The following is an 18127-nucleotide window of genomic DNA, read 5'->3' as shown; positions in this document are numbered from 1 at the left end:
ATGTTCTCGGTCCTTCTTGACTTGCCTCCAGAAAATGCAAGAACTTGCCTGAAGAAACCATGGTCCATAGCCATAAGTGCGGTTGGGTAATGCGCGGTGGCAAAAAATTTTTCTTATTAAAAAATTGGAAAACGTGGCGAGTCAAGACATAGACTTGAATCATGTTTTCTGACTACACGAAAAAAAAGATGAAATCATGGCGCTAAAACATCCACCCAACTCTGAGGGGTGTTTGGATCCCGGGCTAAACTTCCCTATCACATCAAATGTTTAGATACTAATTAGAAGTATTAAATATAGATTATTTACAAAACTCATTGCACAGATGGAGACTAAACGACGAGACGAATCTATTAAGCCTAATTAGTTCATCATTAACAAATGGTTATTAATTAGGTTTAATAGATTCGTCTCGCCATTTAGTCTCCATTTATGCAATTAGTTTTATAATTAACTCATATTTAGTTCTCCTAATTAGTCTTCGAATACACGGACTAAACTTTAGTTCCAGGATCAAATATCCCCTAAAAGAGTGCTAATTTCTGAAAGTAATATGGTCTCTGGTCACACTTCTTTTCTGAAAGTAGAAAAGTGTTGGAGGGGTTTATTCTACTCCCAATAACTTTCTTCAAGGTACTAAAACTATTTTTTTATATTCTATTTTTTTGACACTCATGCATGCTCTAAAAAAAAACTTTGTGCGGTCGCGCCCTGCCTGTGCCTCACGACGGGCTTGAAGGACGGACGCACCAGCGGACGGACTGGTGAAGTGAACCGGCCCAATAATATCTTCGGTCCATGCTAGGCGGAAGACGTAACAGAGACAGTCGGCCCGTGGCCGGCCATGCACGACGACGCGTGCGCATGCGAGCGCGAGAGCAAGCAATGAAAGCTGGCCCAACGACAGCCAATTGCAACGTTTTTTTTCTTTCCTTCTCCTTTTTCTTCGTTCTTTACCTTTCCTTCTCTTTTCTTATACTAGCAAGATGCCCGTACGTTGCTACGGCGAAACGACGTTACTTAGCGCACAATGTTTTTTATCGTGTCATATAGCGCACCATATTTTTTATCATGTTGCGTAACATTTTTATCGCGTTGCTCCGGCAGTTTGTTGCGTGTGCGGTCTCCGCGCGGTTGGATATGGACACGCTCACACGTTGCTCCAGTGATACAGAAAAATAGAGCTCATATGAGATGAAAAATAGAAAAGAAAGACGTGGACAGGCATAGGATATTATTTAGTATTTTTGAGAATTTTTGAGGAATTTTTGGGACAAGGGAAGGGCTCTAGGTAAAAAGACGTGTGCACTTACCGGGTGCACCTAGCGATTTCTTGGTGGCTGGCGCAGTGAGCAGGTGGGGACTGATGCTGGCACTATTTCGAGGAACCTCCCCCCCTTCTCTCCTTTTATCACCCGAACCACTTTCTCTTTACAATATGGACTGCGGGTTGATTTCTAAAAACTTCAGGGGCTTTTCTGAAAAATAGGATGACGGACGAAAATAATGTGGTAGAGACGTTACTCGTTTCACCTTTAACACCCTCCCTTTGCACTTTTTAGCAACCGAGCCCCCCGTCTCTTCAAAAGTGGACTGCGGGTTGATTTCACGAAACGTCAGGGGTTTTTTGCAAAATGACCACGACGGACGAAAATCCAGGCAGAGGCATTACTTGCTTTAATAATAGGTAAAGATTGTTCATTTTCTATTATTTCCTTCTCATTTTATTTTGTATGTCTTTTTACTTATAATCATACTCATTCTTCAATATGGAATTTTTTTCTCTTCTCAAAATTCATATTAGTAAAAAGTCATTGTTCCCAACGTGGACCTTTTTTTTGTTTAATATGGGTTTTATTTGTTTGCAATGTGTGGCATGTAAAATTATTTGTTCATTTAGTAGATTAAATTGGACAATATATTGGACTTGTTTGTTCAATTTTGAATATAGTCTCTTCGACATGTAGACTAATCTGTTCAAGATATGCACATTACTTGTTCGTTGTAGTATAGAACAATTTGTTGTGTGTTTATTTATTTTGTTCACTTTGTAGTCTAATTTCATTCGTCATGTTAAATTATTTGTTTGCAGATTGGACTAAATTGTTCAGCGAAACTCCAAGAGAACTAGAAAAGACCCAAGAGAGCCCCACCCAAGAGAAAGACCCAAACAACCCAACTGAACAGAAAAGACCACTAGAGCAACTCCATGTATGTGAGCTCTCAAGGTTCTCAAAACATTTTACAGTTACAAATCTAATTAAATACGTAAACTAAAATGTGGAGAACCAGCCAAATATTATGAAGCGGTGATGATGGTAGCAAAATCCTAAACTATAAAGAATAATGAATTATATAAACACATCATGCCGTACTTAATTAAAAGCTACTAGGTGTGAGCTATCATCCAGCAGCTGCACCAAGTCAAGTCGTAAACAAAGAGTCTGCATCGTTAAGTCACGTAGGCAAAGTTGGGGAAGTCAAACGAGGACAAATTTTAGCGGGGTTTTTGCAATTTTCTCTCAAATTTGTTTTTGACTTGACTTAGTACAGTAATCTAGGAGCAATCCATCCACATACACGCAATTGACTTGCATGGGACCGATACTCCCAAGGTCACGACTCGATTGAGCCGCGCGGCCTCTAAAAACGTGCGAGCAGGCTGGTGGGTTCGTCATAGGATGACGATGAACATGGGGCTCAGATACTTCACTACTCACTCGAGTTTGCGCAAAACTGTGCTACCCATTTCACATGGTAAGCAAATTAAAATAAACGTCCTCGATGCAAATACCATTCACATCCAAGCCCTGTTTTGGTTCTGTACACCTTTTAAGTCGGTCATCCATAATCTGCATCTTTAGACTTGTAAGTATTGCAAACTAACATGTAGGAGGATATATCAGAATAGTGGAGATTTAAGACCACTGAACAAATGGAGGTGGGGGTTTTTGCCACAAATTAAATGGACTTATGGGAAGGTCAAAACATGCACTGGTAGAGAACTAACCTTCCATCCAGATGCTTTTATCCTGGTTGACTTTGGATCCGGGACTAAAGTGCCAGATTAAAAATGAGGCACCGACGAGATAGGCTTTAGTCCCGGTTGTAAAGTACCGGTTGTAACGGCTAAAAAAATCTAGCATCAACGGTGGGAGCTTTTGTCCCGGTTGGAAATTCCAACCGGCACAAAAGCCCCCCCTATCCCGGTTGGTAACCGGGATAAAAGATTTAGTCCCGGTTGGAAATTCCAACCGGGACAACAAGGGGACCTTTTGTTCCGGTTGAAATTTCCAACCGAGACCTTCTCACGCGCCCCCACCCCCCTTCTCTCTCCACCTTATCTCCTCCTCTCCCTTTCTTTATCTCGCGGACGCTAACTCTCTGACGCTAACTCTTCCTCCCTCCTCCTCCTCCTCTCCCTTTCTTTCAGGTGGGCGGGCGGACGGCTCCAGTGCGAGCAGGGGCGGTGCGGGCGGTCGGCCGGCGGCAGTGCGGGCAGGTGGTCAGCACGGGCGGCGGGTGGCCCGCACGGGGGGCCCATTTTTTATTGTTTTTGAAACTTTTTAGTCCCGGTTGGATTTTCAGGATCTATGGTTCTGTCCAACCGGGGCTAAAGCCGCGTTTTTCACCAGTAATGACTGATTTATATATAGGGTGTTTATGCAATCTTCCCCGATTTGTATTATACTTCTTATCATGTGGCTATATTTTTTTTATTATATATAGGATGTGGTTATAGTACTTCCTCCCTCCGTTCCCAAATTGTAGGTACATATTATTATGCACGAAGATATAATGTATGTCTAGAAAAATCAAAACGACCTACAATTTGGAACGGAGGGAGTACTTTCGTCATGTTTAGTTTAAGCAGTTACTCCATTAAGCACCTGCATCAGATGTTGCTAGGCAAGAAGGCTGGTGCTGCTAAATATAGTTAGGAACTTAGGGGTTGTTGACAGGCAACCGTGCAGGAAACACCAACAATGCCGACGACACCTGCCACCGGCGGCCCGATTGCCATCTCAGTAGATCCTACTGCGTGTGGACGCTGCCGGTGGCGATGTGCAGCCGATAGAGAGCAGTGAGGAGCGGCCAAGGAACATCAGTGCCTACGAGGTGAGCAGGATGCTGAAAAGGATGGATATGATCATGTTTTGCGTTGCCTTCTTGGAGCGGGCGGGCAACGCTGTCGGCACTCTGGCCTTCCTCTGGGCAACAGTCGTCATGCTCGGCGGGTTCTGCTCTCTTCTGAGTCGCATGGATTTCTAGTTTTCCGGTGCCCTTCCTCTGGGCAACAGTCGTCATGCTCGGCGGGTTCTGCTCTCTTCTGAGTCGCATGGATTTCTAGTTTTCCGCGATCATGGTTTTCATATAAGGCTCCAGGTGCGTAGCTCCATCCCTAATCAAAGAAAAAGCCACCAACATTACAAGATTTATCGCTTCCTTGTTTATGCTTCCTAAATGAGGTGGGACCTTCGTCCCATGAATTGTAGCACGATAAATTCATCCATCATCTGTTACTAAATATTGGCTTGTGAGGGAAGAGTCAATAAATCGTGATGGATCAACTCATTACATTAAACCAAACCCATTACAAAAAACAAAAAAAAGAGCGAGAAGATGGGCCAACCCATTCATCAAATTAAATCAAACACGCCGATGCTCGATGATTGTTCCTATCTTTGTTTCTAGTTGCCCGCCACCAACTATAGAACTACCAAACCCATGACACTTCCAACCAACTATACAGCTACTAAACCCGTCATAATTTCAAATTTGATGACTAAGGAACTTTCAAGTATTTTTGGTACTATATGTACTATGTTTAGCATTAAAAGGATGGTTAACACTTATGCTGTTATACATCTAGTTAACCTTTTGTTTCCTCTGACTCTTGCTATGCGCACGACAGGGTTTTCATCCGCAGCGATGCCTGAGTCAACCAGTGGTTATTCGGCTCCATACGTGCATTAGCCTCACCCCAGTAGAGGCTCGGCCGGAAATAGTTGCAGGCATATTAAAGGTGGCCTTTCTGATCATTAGTATGAGCCTGTTGCTATTGCTGAATGGACGGCGGAAGGGCTGGTTTGCTTGCAGTCCTCTTTCTTTTTGTGGCTGCTCCTGTTATCGGAGGCACAGTTGGTGTTTTCAAACTACTGCGCCGCATAGTTTCTTTCCTAAAAGTTATCGGTATTTTCGTTGCTTGGCAAGTGGGAACCGGGCTTCTTGCAGGGCTGGCCCTTCCAATCATAGACTGCATGACATCACTAATGAGAAAAAACGTAGCACTACTTTGTTTAAAGGTTATATAGCCTCAGGGTTGGCATGTTTGCCCTTCCTCCAAGACGTATTAGGTTCTCATTATAGATTTTTCAGCACATCAGTCTATGTAGTTCTACTAGTGCTTAGCCACGAAGAGCTTCGGACAGAAAGCAATACCACCACCACCGCCGGGCCTGCCGCCGCCACGGACCTCCTCCTCCTTTGGGAGCGTCGGCCATCGGAAGCCCTAGAACCCAATAACCCTAACCCCGCCAACCTCGACCACCATCGGAAGCCGGCAGCAACCTCTCTCTGTGGCACAAAGCCGAGGCGACCTACAGAGTTTGTGAGCTCCGCCTGGATCACCTGAGGGCACCCGTAGAACTTGGGAAGGTAGACCTTGTTTGCCATGGCTCCCGGTGGCTTATCCATCGACTGCGACGACAGTGTACCTGTAAAGATTGCTCTGCTACCCAGTGACTCCACCCTCTCCCATGCCATCTCTTCCTCGTTAAGCCTCAGCACATTGAGGGGTGTGCCATTCACGCCTGTCAAGACCACGAGCAGCTCCCCCCGCGATTCGACCAGGTAGCAGTTCTTGTATTTCAACTCTGTCCCAAAGCCGTTGGGTTCCTCCAGGACGCTCCACTCCGATTTCATGGGATCGAAAACTCCTAAGCGTCCTCTTTCACCTATGCAGTACCACAGCCCCTTGTGCAGCACCGGTTTGCAGTAGAGCATTGCAAATTCACTTCTTTGGCCTTGAAAGTATTTCGAGCTTTCTCCGCCCCAGCTCTGAAATTTTACGCCGTACTTAAGAGCGTACATGCCAACGACTCCTCGTAGCTCTGGAACTCCAGTAACATCCTCGCGGGATGAGCAGAAGTATCCTCCATAAAATTCGGACTCGGTAGTATCGAATGTGGAGCCATCCAAGGGACTAGCCAACGAGACAGTCTTTTCTGGCCCCCTCAGCATAGCCCATCCATTTGCATCACCTGAGAAGATCCTGCTCTCCGGAGCTCTTAGAGGGGTACTGACGATAAACATCTTGTTCAAGTAGGGACTATAGCAGCGAATCAGGCCGGAGTCCGTAATGGTGTTGCTGATGAGAATGGGAGTGAGATCAGCAGGGCAGACGGTGAATCCACAAGAATTCCAGTGCTTGCAAACTGCTCGAAAGCGAGAAACGTCGATCGGGCGGAGTCCAAGGCATATCATCGAGAGCAGTTCTGGTAACAATTCTGACCAGGGATGCTGGCTGTTATTCTTCCCTTCATCATGGCTCGCCATATCCTTGTTGCCTGGTTCTTTCGCAACGAGTTTAGCAAGCCTGCATGGTGGAACATAGAGTAAGTTCTGACTCATTATAGGACACTAATCCTCAACTGATGCCACAGGCTAATTAAATTTCAGAATTGTAAGTAGAGGTTCACTAAAATACATTATTAACACTACTACGAGTAACAACGGAAGTAGAGAACAGAGGCATTGTGAACTAAAAGTACTCCATCGACAAGTTTTTGTACTAGATATTATAAAGAAAACAAGTTTATGTAGGAGCAGCAGCAATATTGTAACGTGTAAAAGAAAATCCCCAGACTCGATTGGCTAACAAATCAACAGAGAAGTAATGTTGTGATTCTGCAAATATAGAGCAAGAACCTAACCGGCCAGCATCAATCTGTTAGTTTGATCTCGTCCGGCTCGGTCCAACGACCGAGTCGGAGTCCTTGATTCGCGCCCCGATCGGGGGCGCACAACCGGATATGGTTGACGGGCCCCCGTCACGCAGCGCTATAAAAAGAGAGGTGGGGTCGGGGGCACACACGCCAAAGAACGCCGTGCCCACCAGACCCACCGACACAACCCTAGACCCGATCTAACTTGCGCTGTCAGCGGCGGGAAGCTCCGCCGACACCTCGCCGTGCCGCCGCCGCCCTCGCCGTCAACGCCACCGTCACCTTCACCGCCATGGCGAGCACAAGCACCAAGACCGATGGTTGTGACCCTCTCTCTCTCCCTCTCCCTCTCCCTCTCCCTCTCCCTCTCTCCCTCCCTCCCTCTCAGATGTCTCTGTTTAGATCTAAGTATCTGTTTTTCGCCATAAGAACAAGTTGTAAACCCGCTAGTTCATGCACCTAGTGATCCCACAAACCTATCAATGGTACCAGAGCCAAACTATGGTGTAGATCTAGTCGGGGTCAGTAAGAAATTAGAAGGAGATGAACGAATCAGAAAAGAAATTCAAACCCTAACCAAAGGGGAAGAAAGAAGAGAAGGCGAAAAGAAAGAAACCCTAACCCTAGACCGGATCCGTTCCGGGAAGATAGAAAGAAGAAAGGGGTTAGGGGAAGCTTACCGGATCCGCTCCGCGCTCCGGGAAGAAGGAAGCCGCCGCCGGCGGGGTGCCCAAGGCACCGACGCTAGTCCGCTCGACGGCGGCGCGCTCACCCTAGGGAGAGCGCGCGCGCCGGCGAGAGGACCGGCGGCGGCGCCGTCTTTGAGGACACCTGCCGGCGGAGGGGAGCTGCGGCAGCGCCGTCACCGCCACGGACGGGCCTGCCGAGGGGAAGCCTCGGGCCGGGCGCCGCGCCGCTCGCCGGCGCTGGCCCGCCCCATCGGCTCCGCCGCTCGCCGGCGCGCTCCGCCGCTAGGCGCTACTCTCGCTCGCTCTCGCAGGATTGCGGCGCTGAGAGGGAGAAATGGCGCTAGGATTCCGGGAGGAGACGGCGCGCGGCGTTTTTGTTCGCCCGATATCGCCAGGGAGGGCGCCGCGGGCGAGAGTGCGAGGCAGGCCGGGCCGCATTCACGCGCGGGCCGGCAGCACAGTAAAGTTTGAGGCCCGGGCAGGCTCTGGTCAGCTGGGCCGTTAGATGGGCCACGTTGCGCCGGCGTTCGCTGGGCCGCAGGCAGGCCGTTTCCGCGCTCAGGCCGAAAGAGCAGAGAAGATTGAGCCCCTGTCTTTTTCTTTTTCCAGTTATTTTAGCAGTTTTCTGGAAATTGATTGATGGCTGAAATGAAATTAGTTTTCAGGAGTTTTCCTGTGGGTAAAATTCAAAATTAAGTTTAAGCTTCCGCTGTCTTAAGTTTAAGATAATTTGAATTTTTAGCATTGTTTTGCCAATTTATGCATTAAGTTGAAGTTTTTAGTCTATTTTTCTGATTAAATTGGAACCAACGCAAAAATTTAATTAGAAAATAAGTATTTTTCTGATTATAATAATTTTATCTACTGACCAACGTTTTTGATAAGATTATTATAGTAGTAATTTTTGTTTTATCGTTATTGATTCTATTTCTACCCAATGGTGATATAGAATTAATATTTAGAAGTTTTATGTTTAAATTTGACCAATGTTGAATTAACTTAAATTTTTCTGAATTTTTGTTTTCAGGCAATATTTTTAGTTATATCTCATCCATAGAGCCTCTCAATGGAGGGAATTATGGCTCATGGCGAGAGGAGATTGAGATAGCGCTTGCGTTGTTGGACATTGATCTAGCACTGACTGATCCCTGTCCCATAGCTCCTGAGCACCCCGTGAGGGGTGAAAATGAGAGCGAAGAAGATTTTAATGTTAAAGTGTGTGATCATGCACCAATTAGAATGCAGTACGACCTTGATCGTGCGAAGTGGGACCAATCAAACAGAAAGTGCATGATGGTGATTAAGATCTCCATTTCGGAGGCTATAAGGGGAGCAATCCCAGAGTGTACCACCGCTAGAGAGTACCTTAGGAAGATGGAGAGTCTGTTTACTAGCTCTTCAAAGGCTTATGCAAGTACTCTTATTAAGAGGCTTGTTACTGAAAAGTATACTGGTGGTGGAACAAGGGAACACATATTGAGAATGAGCAACATGGCTTCCAAGCTCAAGGCTATGGATATGGAGCTCAAAGATGAGTTTGTACTCTATTTGATCTTTGCCTCCCTACCCAAGGAGTTTGAGGCTTTTGTTGTTAATTACAACTCACAGCCAGAAAAGTGGGGCATTGAGAAGCTGATTTCCATGTGTGTGCAAGAAGAGGATAGAATAAAAGGCTCACGTGGTGATTCTATCAACTACGTGAAGCAGAATAAGAAGAGGAATTATCAAAGTAATAATTCTAAGCCACAAGGGAAACTTCAGTGGGATAATACCTCTTCTTCTAAGGCACATGGAAAGGCTCCACTAAATGATCACCATCAAAGATTAAACCATGAAGAGGTGGTGGACAAGGACACTTGCAAGTGGTGCAAGAAGAAGGGACACTACCAGAAGGATTGTGTAGAATTCCTAAGGTTTCTGTGTAAGAAAGGTGAGGACCTTATCACATTCGTAGATGAGTTCTTATATTATGTTATGCAAAATCTACTTGGTGGATTGATTCAGGTGTAACTATTTATGTCGCAAATTCATTACAGGGATTCCTTACGAGGAGGACCCTGCAAAGAGGAGAAAGAAGCATTAAAATAGCAAATGGCGTCGAAGAAGCTGAAGTCGAAGCCATAGAGAACTCCCATTAGAATTAGTAGATAGTCTTGTACTTCATCTAAGAGATATTCTCTATGTATCCTTTTTGCGTAGAAATTTAATAAGTGCATCGCACTTAGACAATGATGGTTTTGCTTGTCACTTCAATTATGGACAATGTAAAATCAAGTTTAATAATAAGTGTGTTGGTCTTGCCTTCAGACAAGATGAGTTTTATTTGCTATCACTTTGTGAGAATGTGAATGTTGTAAGCGCTTAGAATGTGAATGCCTCCACGTATATGAATGTAAGAAATAAGCGGAAAAGAATGTGGGGGCTGGAGGCACACACGCTAAAGAACACCGTGCCCACCAGACCCATTGACACAACTCTAGACCCGATCTAACTTGCGCTGTCAGCAGCAGGAAGCTCCGTCGATACCTCGCCACGCCGCCCTCGTCATCAACGCTACCATCACCTTCACCACCATGGTGACCTCAAGCACCAAGAATGATGGTTGTGATCTCACTCTCTCTCTCTCCCTCCCTCTCGGATGTCTCTGTTTAGATGTAAGGATCTATTTTTCACCGTAAGAACAAGGTGTAAACCCGCTAGTTAATGCACCTAGTGATCCCACAAACCTATCACAATCAGTAAAGAAAAGAAAAATTCAAAGCAGCAGCAGTGCAAATCTCGGCAGCAAAGTTACCAGATCCTTGCTGACTAGAGGACGGAGAACAGCCGTAAACAGAAACTACTACGTTGTGGCGGCTTACAAACTGATGAGCGATAATTAATCTTATCTTACCGGCAAATCTTTGACTCTCCCGGTCCCGGGGGGCTTGATTCTATTCTATAGTATCAACTCGGCGTGAATGAATTTGGGGGCCTTTTTAATGCCCTAAACCTCACGCGACCAATGCAGGCAGACCAGAGTCCAGATTTGATCTGTATTTCAGAAACTCTGTCTCGTCAGGACTCTTTTTCTTTCAGAAGTAGGATCTGATTCCACGTTGCGCTGGCTGGACCTGAATTCGAGGGCCCATTGGGAGCCTTGTGGCCCAGCCCAATAGAGTGTTGCTAGTCCAATTCCGTTGTGAACGAGCCTAGATCCTGCTCCAGTTTCGTCGTTAGGACCTGTGTGTGTGGCTGTGGCCAACGACCATGGCCCAATCGTGCCCGTCACTCGCTCCTAGGACCTTTGCTTACTGTTGACATATTCGATTAATCTCCATCTTTACGTAGTCCAACCCGCATCTGCATGCGTCTTGTGCAGGTTAATGATGCGTTCATTAACTTGTGTGTCGCATCATCGCATGGTACTCGGGTGTTTGGTTAAGAGAATTCTCATTTTCTTTGTGGGAGGGAATAAGTTGATCCTCACGTGCACGTGCTCCCTCCTTCCCAAAGGAAATGTCGAACGGATTGTTAGTGTAGTTGGCAAACGATCATGCAATCTCAATCCCATTTATTTAGACTTGATCCCATCTATTTTCAGGCGTGCAATTTGTTTGGTTTCCAAGTTGTGAAAAATTGTTTTCAAAGATTTGTCGGTAGTTTGACGTAAAAAAGGTTTCTCTTCGTCCAAGCTCCGAAATTGCACTTTTGTGGTTTTTTAGATTAATTATACTTTTCATATGACGTAACGCAAGATGCGTTGAATAATTTCTTTCGGAAAATTGATAGAAATCCCGAACCCCGATGCTAGCAGCATGAAACGGACCTTTTGTTGGTTGCTCTTTTCTTCTTCCGGAGATTGTGGACCGAGATTGGTGTGGGCTCCAATAAAAAGGAGCCCATCGATCGAGGTTGGCGGAATTTTTTTTTTATTTTAGTATTTTGTAAAAATATACGTCCTAATAAAAAAATTATAAATCTATACCTATGTTGCCGTTTGAAATAGCGGAAGGTGTATTGTAGCAACGAACGTTCCCTCATCTGAGCAGTACACTTTCAAAAATTTATAACTAATTCGTATAAATTTGGATGGAGATAAACTTTATATAAAAATTTTAGATCTCGATGAGATCTACAACTTTTTAGTTTAAACTTTTTTCATTTAGTATCATCTTGGTGCTCAAATAATCGACACAAGTTCAGACTAAAATTAATTTTAGATTTGAAACTTGTGTCGATTATTTGAGCACCAAGATGACACCAAATGGAAACAGTTTGAACTACAAAGTTATAAATTTCCTCAATAGCCACAATATTTATATAAAACTTATCTATATCCGAGTTCACATGAATTAGTTATGATTTTTTAAATATGTGCTGCTCAGTTTCAAATCTAAATTTTGAATTTTAGATCTGAAACTTGTGTTGAATATTTGAGCATATCAAATAAAAAAATTTGAATTACAAAGTGACGAGATCTACAATTTTTCTATAAAGTTTATCTCCATCCGAGTTTATATGAATTAGTTATAATTTTTTGAAAGTGTACTGCTGAGAGGAGGAACAACCGGCTGTAAGTTTGCTACAATGTAAACTTCTGCCGTTTCGTTTGGCTATAGCCGTTTCAAACGGGTATAGGTATAGATTTGTAATTTTTTATTAGGATACATACTAAAATAAAAAATTCAGGTTGGCGGCTCCACCAAAATCAGACCTGAACTCGAGGGCCCATTAAGAGCTTGGTCGCTTTGTCGTCTTCAAAGTTGAAACCGCTGCTGTGCCGGGAGTCCTGTCTTGGAGTTCATCAACTCCAGCCACGCACGCACGCACGCTCGCTCGCTCATACATCCATCGTTGTGAACGAGCCGAGATCCTGTGCTCCTGTTCCGTTTCCTCGTTAAACACACGTCGTCGGTGCCCTCACGGCATTGATCTCAAGACCTGTGCGTGACTTTGGCCAACAACGACGATGCCCGACCGAACCCGGCGATGGGACGCTACATTTTTTTCAGCCCATGCTGCCGTCACTCCTAAGACCTTTGCTGCTGGTATCTGTATGATCTTCCAAACTCTTTTTACAGAGTCCAACCCGGATCTGCATGTATCTTATACACAAGTCGATGCGTTCGTTAACTGTCTCCAACCCTTTAGGTGGTTGATCTGGTCGGTTCAACAAGGTTGACATAGCAAACAACTCGATAGGTCAACGTTTCCAAATTACTATTCGTTTTAGTTTTTCTACGTACATATAGCTTTTGCTATAGATCTAGATGTATGCATGTTTAATACGTAGCAAAAATTATGTATTTAGAAAAGTCAAAATGAATAGTAATTTAGGACGTAGGAAGTATATTAGTATATAATATATATGGAATGGAATGGAATGGAATCATCATGCTAATTGATTTCTTTTGCACATGACAGACCAATTAATATCCCATAGGATGATGGCATGAGCTGGTTCCTTAGACGATCAGTGGAAACATCTCGTCGGTGAAGGTTTTCTTGGCCTTGGATGAAGGAACTACGATTCAGAGGTGCTTGGATACAAGGTGCTAAACTTTAGCAGTGCCACATCGGATGTTCGGATGCTAATTAGGAGGATTAAATATGAGCTAATTATAAAACTAATTGTAGAACCTTTATGCTATTTCGCGAGACGAATCTATTAAGCCTAATTAATCCATCATTAGCAAATGGTTACTGTAGCACTACATTATCAAATCATGGACTAATTAGGCTTAATAGATTCGTCTCGCGAATTAGACTCCATCTGTGCAATTAATTTTATAATTAACCTATGTTTAATACTCCTAATTAGCATCCAAATATCCGATGTAGGCCCCGTTTGGTAGGGCTTCTCAAAGTGCTTCTCCACCGGCTTTTGGTGAAGCCCTACCAAAGGGTCAATTTCAAAACGACTTCACCACCAAAACCGGGGAGAAGCCGCAAAACGGCTTACACTAGAGAGGAGAAGCCGAAAAAAGTGGCTTCACCGGCTTCTCCTCCCTCTCCAAATATTAAGTGATCATAAAATTACATATATTGCTATTGAGAAGCCGTTTTACCAAATGTTTTGCAAAACGGCTTCAGCTTCACTAAAAAAGCCACTCCACCGAAAAAGCCGAAGCCGAAGCCGTTTTATGAGAAGCCAAAACTCTACCAAACGGGGCCGTAATATATGCTAAACTTTAGCACGGGTATCAAACACCCTATGCAGACCCTGTAGCAAGACCGTGACTTTATTCCAGACAACAGCTGCATGCGCTGACTTGATTGGTCACACGTGGCGACTAATCCGACCGACCGGGGCACAGCTCAACTTGTTGCACGTCGTCGAAGGACCCTACTTGAGATGGATGTCGACCTGTGGCCGTGCCTGCTGCGGCGACACGCTGCCCACGTCGACGCAAGAAGGCTGATAACTAATGCACCTGTCGTGTCGGTACCCACCCGTCTGGTTGGGTTGCCTATCGAGCAGCGATCGGGCAATTGATAACTAATGCACGTACTAAATTATACCTCGAGGTGCTAAACTTTAGCAGTGTCACATCGAATGTTCGGATGCAAATTAGGAGGATTAAACATGAGCTAACTATAAAACTAATTGCAGAACTCTTTGCTAATTCGCGAGACGAATCTATTAAGTCTAATTAATCCATCATTAGCAAAATGGTCACTGTAGCACCACGTTGTCAAATCATGGACTAATTAGGTCTAATAGATTCGTCTCGCGAATTAGACTCCATCTGTGCAATTAGTTTTGTAATTAGCCTATGTTTAATACTCCTAATTAGCATCAAACATTCGATGTGATAGGTGCTAAACTTTAATAGGGTGTATCAAATACCCCCTAATACTGCTGTGTATACTCTCCTACTACTTCGTGTACAAGTGGCGTACACCGTACGCGGCCGCACGCGCAGGAACAGTCGCCGGCGCGGCGGGGTCGGGTTGGGATAATAATCTTCCGCCGCGCCACCCGCGGTCATTTATGCATGAGACAACCGACCGCTTGACGAATAGTGCGGTGGCCACCTCGCCGGCCGTCGCTGTCACCGGTCAGACCCGCGCCATGGGACCACGCATATGTGCCCGCCGCTATACATAAACCTCTAGCCGTCTAGGATGCCATGCCGGGCCGGCAGTACACAGCACAGGACCAGCAGAGACGGCGAGACGCCACCAGTACGCTTCGCTGTCGACCTTGTAGTTACGCGCGCGTCGGAGCCAAGAGCGATGGCAGCGGCGGCGGCGGCGGCGGAGGGGAGGCAGCAGCAGGAGCAGGAGACCCGGGTGTGCGACCTGCCGGAGGAGTGCCTGGCGCTGGCCATCGCGCTCACCTCCCCGCGCGACGCCTCCCGCTGCGCGGCCGTCTCGCCGGCCTTCCGCGCCGCCGCGGACTCGGACCACGTCTGGCAGCGCTTCATCCCCACCGACGACGGCTCCTTCCTGCTGCCGGGCGCCGAGAAGAAGAGGAAGAAGAAGAAGGACGCCTACCTCGGCCTCTGCGACGCCGTCAGCGCCGTCGCCGTCGGGGACGACGACGGCGGGTGCCGGGTGTGGCTGGACAGGGCCACCGGCGCCAGGTGCTACGCGCTGTCGGCCCGCAGGCTCAGCCTGCCGTGGGACGACGGCGAGTTCAGCTGGAGATTCACCCCGCACCCGCTCTCAAGGTTCGGCTGCTAATTAATCCTTCTTATTCTTACATAATCCTTGATTAAATCTCTCACGCTTAAATATAATTTCCCTGCATCATACCATCCGTGACGATGAGAATTCTACCTACACCTCTAAATTACCTAGGTGATATTTCTCTTAAAAAACGCAATTATTGAGCTCGTGATTTTAACCACTTTCTAGCTGAGTTAGCGACTTTTAGAAAAGCTTGCTCGACCGGAAAGCTTTTCAACCACGGCGGAGAAAAACTATGTAGAAATTACATGGCGTGCCCGCGTGTGGCCACTGCCCTCACTAGTCTACTCTGCCGTGGCCCCATATGTTTGGCAGCTGATTTTTCTTCAGGCTGTCACTGTTGTTGGAGTACAAAAGGGCCAAGCAATTCCTCGTCGTCGAGAGCGAAGTGCGGCGGACGAACTGTTTGTTCGTGCGCCTGCGCCTTGCGTAGCGTAGCTTTTTTGCGTTTGGCACGATTTGGATTGGATTCTACTCCGGAGACGAATTAAATAACTAATAAACCATCTGTCCATGGTGGTGGCGGCAGGTTCGGGGAGGTGGCGGAGCTGGTGGAGTGCACGTGCCTGGACATCTACGGGCGGCTCCCGACGGCGGCGCTGACGCCGGCGACGCCCTACGCGGCGTACCTGATCTACAACACCGCGCCGGAGGGGCAGCACCGCGGGCTCAGCTTCCTGGACCAGGAGACGTCGGTGTCCCTGGGCGGCAGCATGGCCGCGGCGGCGCGCCACGCCGTGTGCCTCCGGCCCGACGACGCCGAGGCGCGCAAGTTCAGGGGCGGCGGCGGCGGCGGTGAGGACGGGCAGGTGCGGCGGCCGAGGAGGAGGGAGGACGGGTGGTGGGAGATGGAGATGGGGCGGCTGCCGAGCACGGCCACCGGCGGCGAGCCGGAGCCGCAGGAGGTGGTGGCGAGCTTCGAGGCGTTGGGATGGTACCCCAAGCGCGGCCTCATCCTTCATGGCATCGAGTTCAGGCCCCTCCACTAGCTTACAGTTGCAGTTGTTGTATAGTGATATATACATATATATTTATGCACATGATGGGTGGGTAATTAAGATCGTTCTCAATGGAAGTTTCGCCAATAATAAATGTGCTGTCACGTACTCCCTCCGTATAGCTTTTACAAGTCGTTCTGGGCGTGGAAGCGTTTTTGCCAAAGGAAGTCGCTCTGGGCGACGGGGCTGATTGTTGACGCATTTGCCCCTGCATGCGCATGCGCCGCTTCGTTTGCCTCCCGGTTTCCCAGACGTCATTTATTCCTTGCCTCGCTTCCAGTCGCATCCAGCCCGTTCAGCTGCCGCCGTCTCTCGCGTCAAGCAGTAAACACCGCTCGTCTCTCGCTTCGACTCGCCCAGCACGCCGCCATCGCTTACTCGCTGTCTCACGCTCGTCCGTGGCTTAGGCTTTAGGGCGCCGCCATCGCGCAGGTGCTGTCTCACGCTCGGCCATGGAGTTCGGCGGCGCTGGTGGTGCTCACCGTGGAGTCTGGCGGCGCGGGTGCGCCTCGCCGCAGAGTCCGACGTTCGCTGTGGAGGAGTCGCAGGAGATCGCGCTGGAGTCGCTGGAGGTCATCGCGCCGGAGTCGCTGGAGGTCATCGCGCCGGAGTCGCAGGAACCGGAGGAGGTCGTCACGCCGGACTTGGAGATGGAGGTGGTGCCGGACTCGCAGATGGAGGCGGTGCCGGACTCCATCACGCCGGAGTTGCAGATGGCGCCCGACTCCACCATGCTGAACTCCATCACGATGGACTCCATGCCGGACTTGCAGATGGCGCCCGACTCCATCGCGACGGACTCCATCGTGCCGGATTCCTTGCCACCGGGCGCTTTTCTTTGCGGTCGCTGCGGTCTTGTCCATGAGGACCGCGAAGCATGGAATCGTGCACACTCGCGGTTCAGGCCATGCCATCGCTGCGGTCTCGTCCACGCGGACTACATGAGTGACGCCATTGCCGGCCGCGTCGAGGTGGACTGCGACCTTTTCATCGAGCATTACGGTTGGTTGCTGCCCAGAAAGGATGATGCCAAAGCATCGGTAAGATATGGTTTGATTGTTACATGCAGCAAGAGTAGCACAGGCTAAATTTAGTTCTAATTAATTGTTACAAGAGAATGACTCTACTACTTAAGCTAACTAGCATCATTCTAATTTTTTCATGCAGCAAGAGTAGCCTCAGCTTCATGTAGCAATGATGGATCACAAGGGATGGAAGTTGGCAGACGTTCTTCTCTTTCCAATGTTTCTTTTTTCATGTGAGGTATCTTGAAGTTGTTGCAACCTTTCTTCTTCATAGCTTCCATCAAAACACCTTGTAGTGTTAGAAATATTCGGTTTGTTTTGCGTGTCGAGTACTCCATGAATGCCTACAAAACAAGTGTGCAAGAAATGAATGAATGAGCAATTTTTTTGTGGAAGAAAACATTGAAACATGTGTGATCAATTTGAGCAAATTACCTCTTGCACGGCAGGAACTAGAGCCTCTATTGTTTTTGCATTCTTCTTATATTGAATTGCTTGTATAGCTCGAAAAAAACCCAAGTCAAGAATGTTGAAATCCGGAGAGTTTGGTGGTTGACATATTAGGCGAATATCGAATCCTCCTAGCTTACCGGCCTCACAAAAATCTGGATCATCCAATTTCAAGTGGGAAGGTGCATTGTCCTGTTGAATGAAGATTGGTTTGCCCACATCTTCTCTTGGCCACTTAGCTCGAATGGCAGGCAACACTTGGTTGATCATAAAATCTCTAATCACTTCTCTAGTGATCGAAGTAATGGGCTTCATAACCAAGTCTCCACGGACACGGCCGG

At 47.1% G+C, this 18127-nt stretch overlaps 4 protein-coding genes across 4 annotated transcripts; 3 read left to right on the top strand and 1 right to left on the bottom strand.

The window, feature by feature from the left end:
* Positions 1 to 5274: 5274 nt before the first annotated feature.
* Positions 5275 to 7975, bottom strand: LOC117859560 (F-box/kelch-repeat protein At1g57790). The gene is made up of 2 exons (XM_034742687.2): positions 7628 to 7975; positions 5275 to 6598 (listed from the first exon to the last, which is right to left on the bottom strand). The coding sequence occupies exon 2, from the start codon at positions 6556 to 6558 to the stop codon at positions 5389 to 5391; it is 1170 nt and encodes a 389-aa protein (XP_034598578.1). The 5' UTR covers positions 6559 to 6598; positions 7628 to 7975; the 3' UTR covers positions 5275 to 5388.
* Positions 6995 to 9965, top strand: LOC117859561 (uncharacterized). Its single transcript, XM_034742688.2, has 3 exons — positions 6995 to 7267; positions 8664 to 9566; positions 9673 to 9965. Exons 1-3 carry the CDS (start codon positions 7240 to 7242, stop codon positions 9717 to 9719), a joined length of 978 nt encoding a protein of 325 aa, XP_034598579.1. The 5' UTR covers positions 6995 to 7239; the 3' UTR covers positions 9720 to 9965.
* A 4638-nt stretch (positions 9966 to 14603) lies between these two features.
* LOC117860110 (F-box protein PP2-B10) lies at positions 14604 to 16419 on the top strand. The gene is given in 3 exon segments (XM_034743334.2): positions 14604 to 14891; positions 14893 to 15294; positions 15843 to 16419. Coding segments are annotated over 3 exon segments (1002 nt in total). The 5' UTR covers positions 14604 to 14751; the 3' UTR covers positions 16303 to 16419.
* A 138-nt stretch (positions 16420 to 16557) lies between these two features.
* On the top strand, positions 16558 to 17738 carry LOC117860111 (uncharacterized). The gene is made up of 2 exons (XM_034743335.1): positions 16558 to 17351; positions 17479 to 17738. Exons 1-2 carry the CDS (start codon positions 16764 to 16766, stop codon positions 17485 to 17487), a joined length of 597 nt encoding a protein of 198 aa, XP_034599226.1. The 5' UTR covers positions 16558 to 16763; the 3' UTR covers positions 17488 to 17738.
* The last annotated feature ends 389 nt before the right edge of the window (positions 17739 to 18127 follow it).

This window comes from Setaria viridis, chromosome 6 (genome assembly GCF_005286985.2).
Source record: "Setaria viridis chromosome 6, Setaria_viridis_v4.0, whole genome shotgun sequence".
Lineage (NCBI taxonomy): Eukaryota > Viridiplantae > Streptophyta > Magnoliopsida > Poales > Poaceae > Setaria > Setaria viridis.
Note: the sequence above shows the minus strand (reverse complement) of the source record. Positions and strands in the feature narration are given on the sequence as shown.

Coding starts and splice junctions, on each gene's coding strand:
- LOC117859560 (XM_034742687.2), bottom strand. CDS start 6,558: ATGGCGAGCCATGATGAAGGGAAGAATAACAGCCAGCATCCCTGGTCA.
- LOC117860111 (XM_034743335.1), top strand. CDS start 16,764: ATGGAGTTCGGCGGCGCTGGTGGTGCTCACCGTGGAGTCTGGCGGCGC.
- LOC117859561 (XM_034742688.2), top strand. CDS start 7,240: ATGGCGAGCACAAGCACCAAGACCGATG. Junction 7,268..8,663: donor CACAAGCACCAAGACCGATG/GTTGTGACCCTC, acceptor TTTTGTTTTCAG/GCAATATTTTTAGTTATATC. Junction 9,567..9,672: donor AAGGTTTCTGTGTAAGAAAG/GTGAGGACCTTA, acceptor AATTCATTACAG/GGATTCCTTACGAGGAGGAC.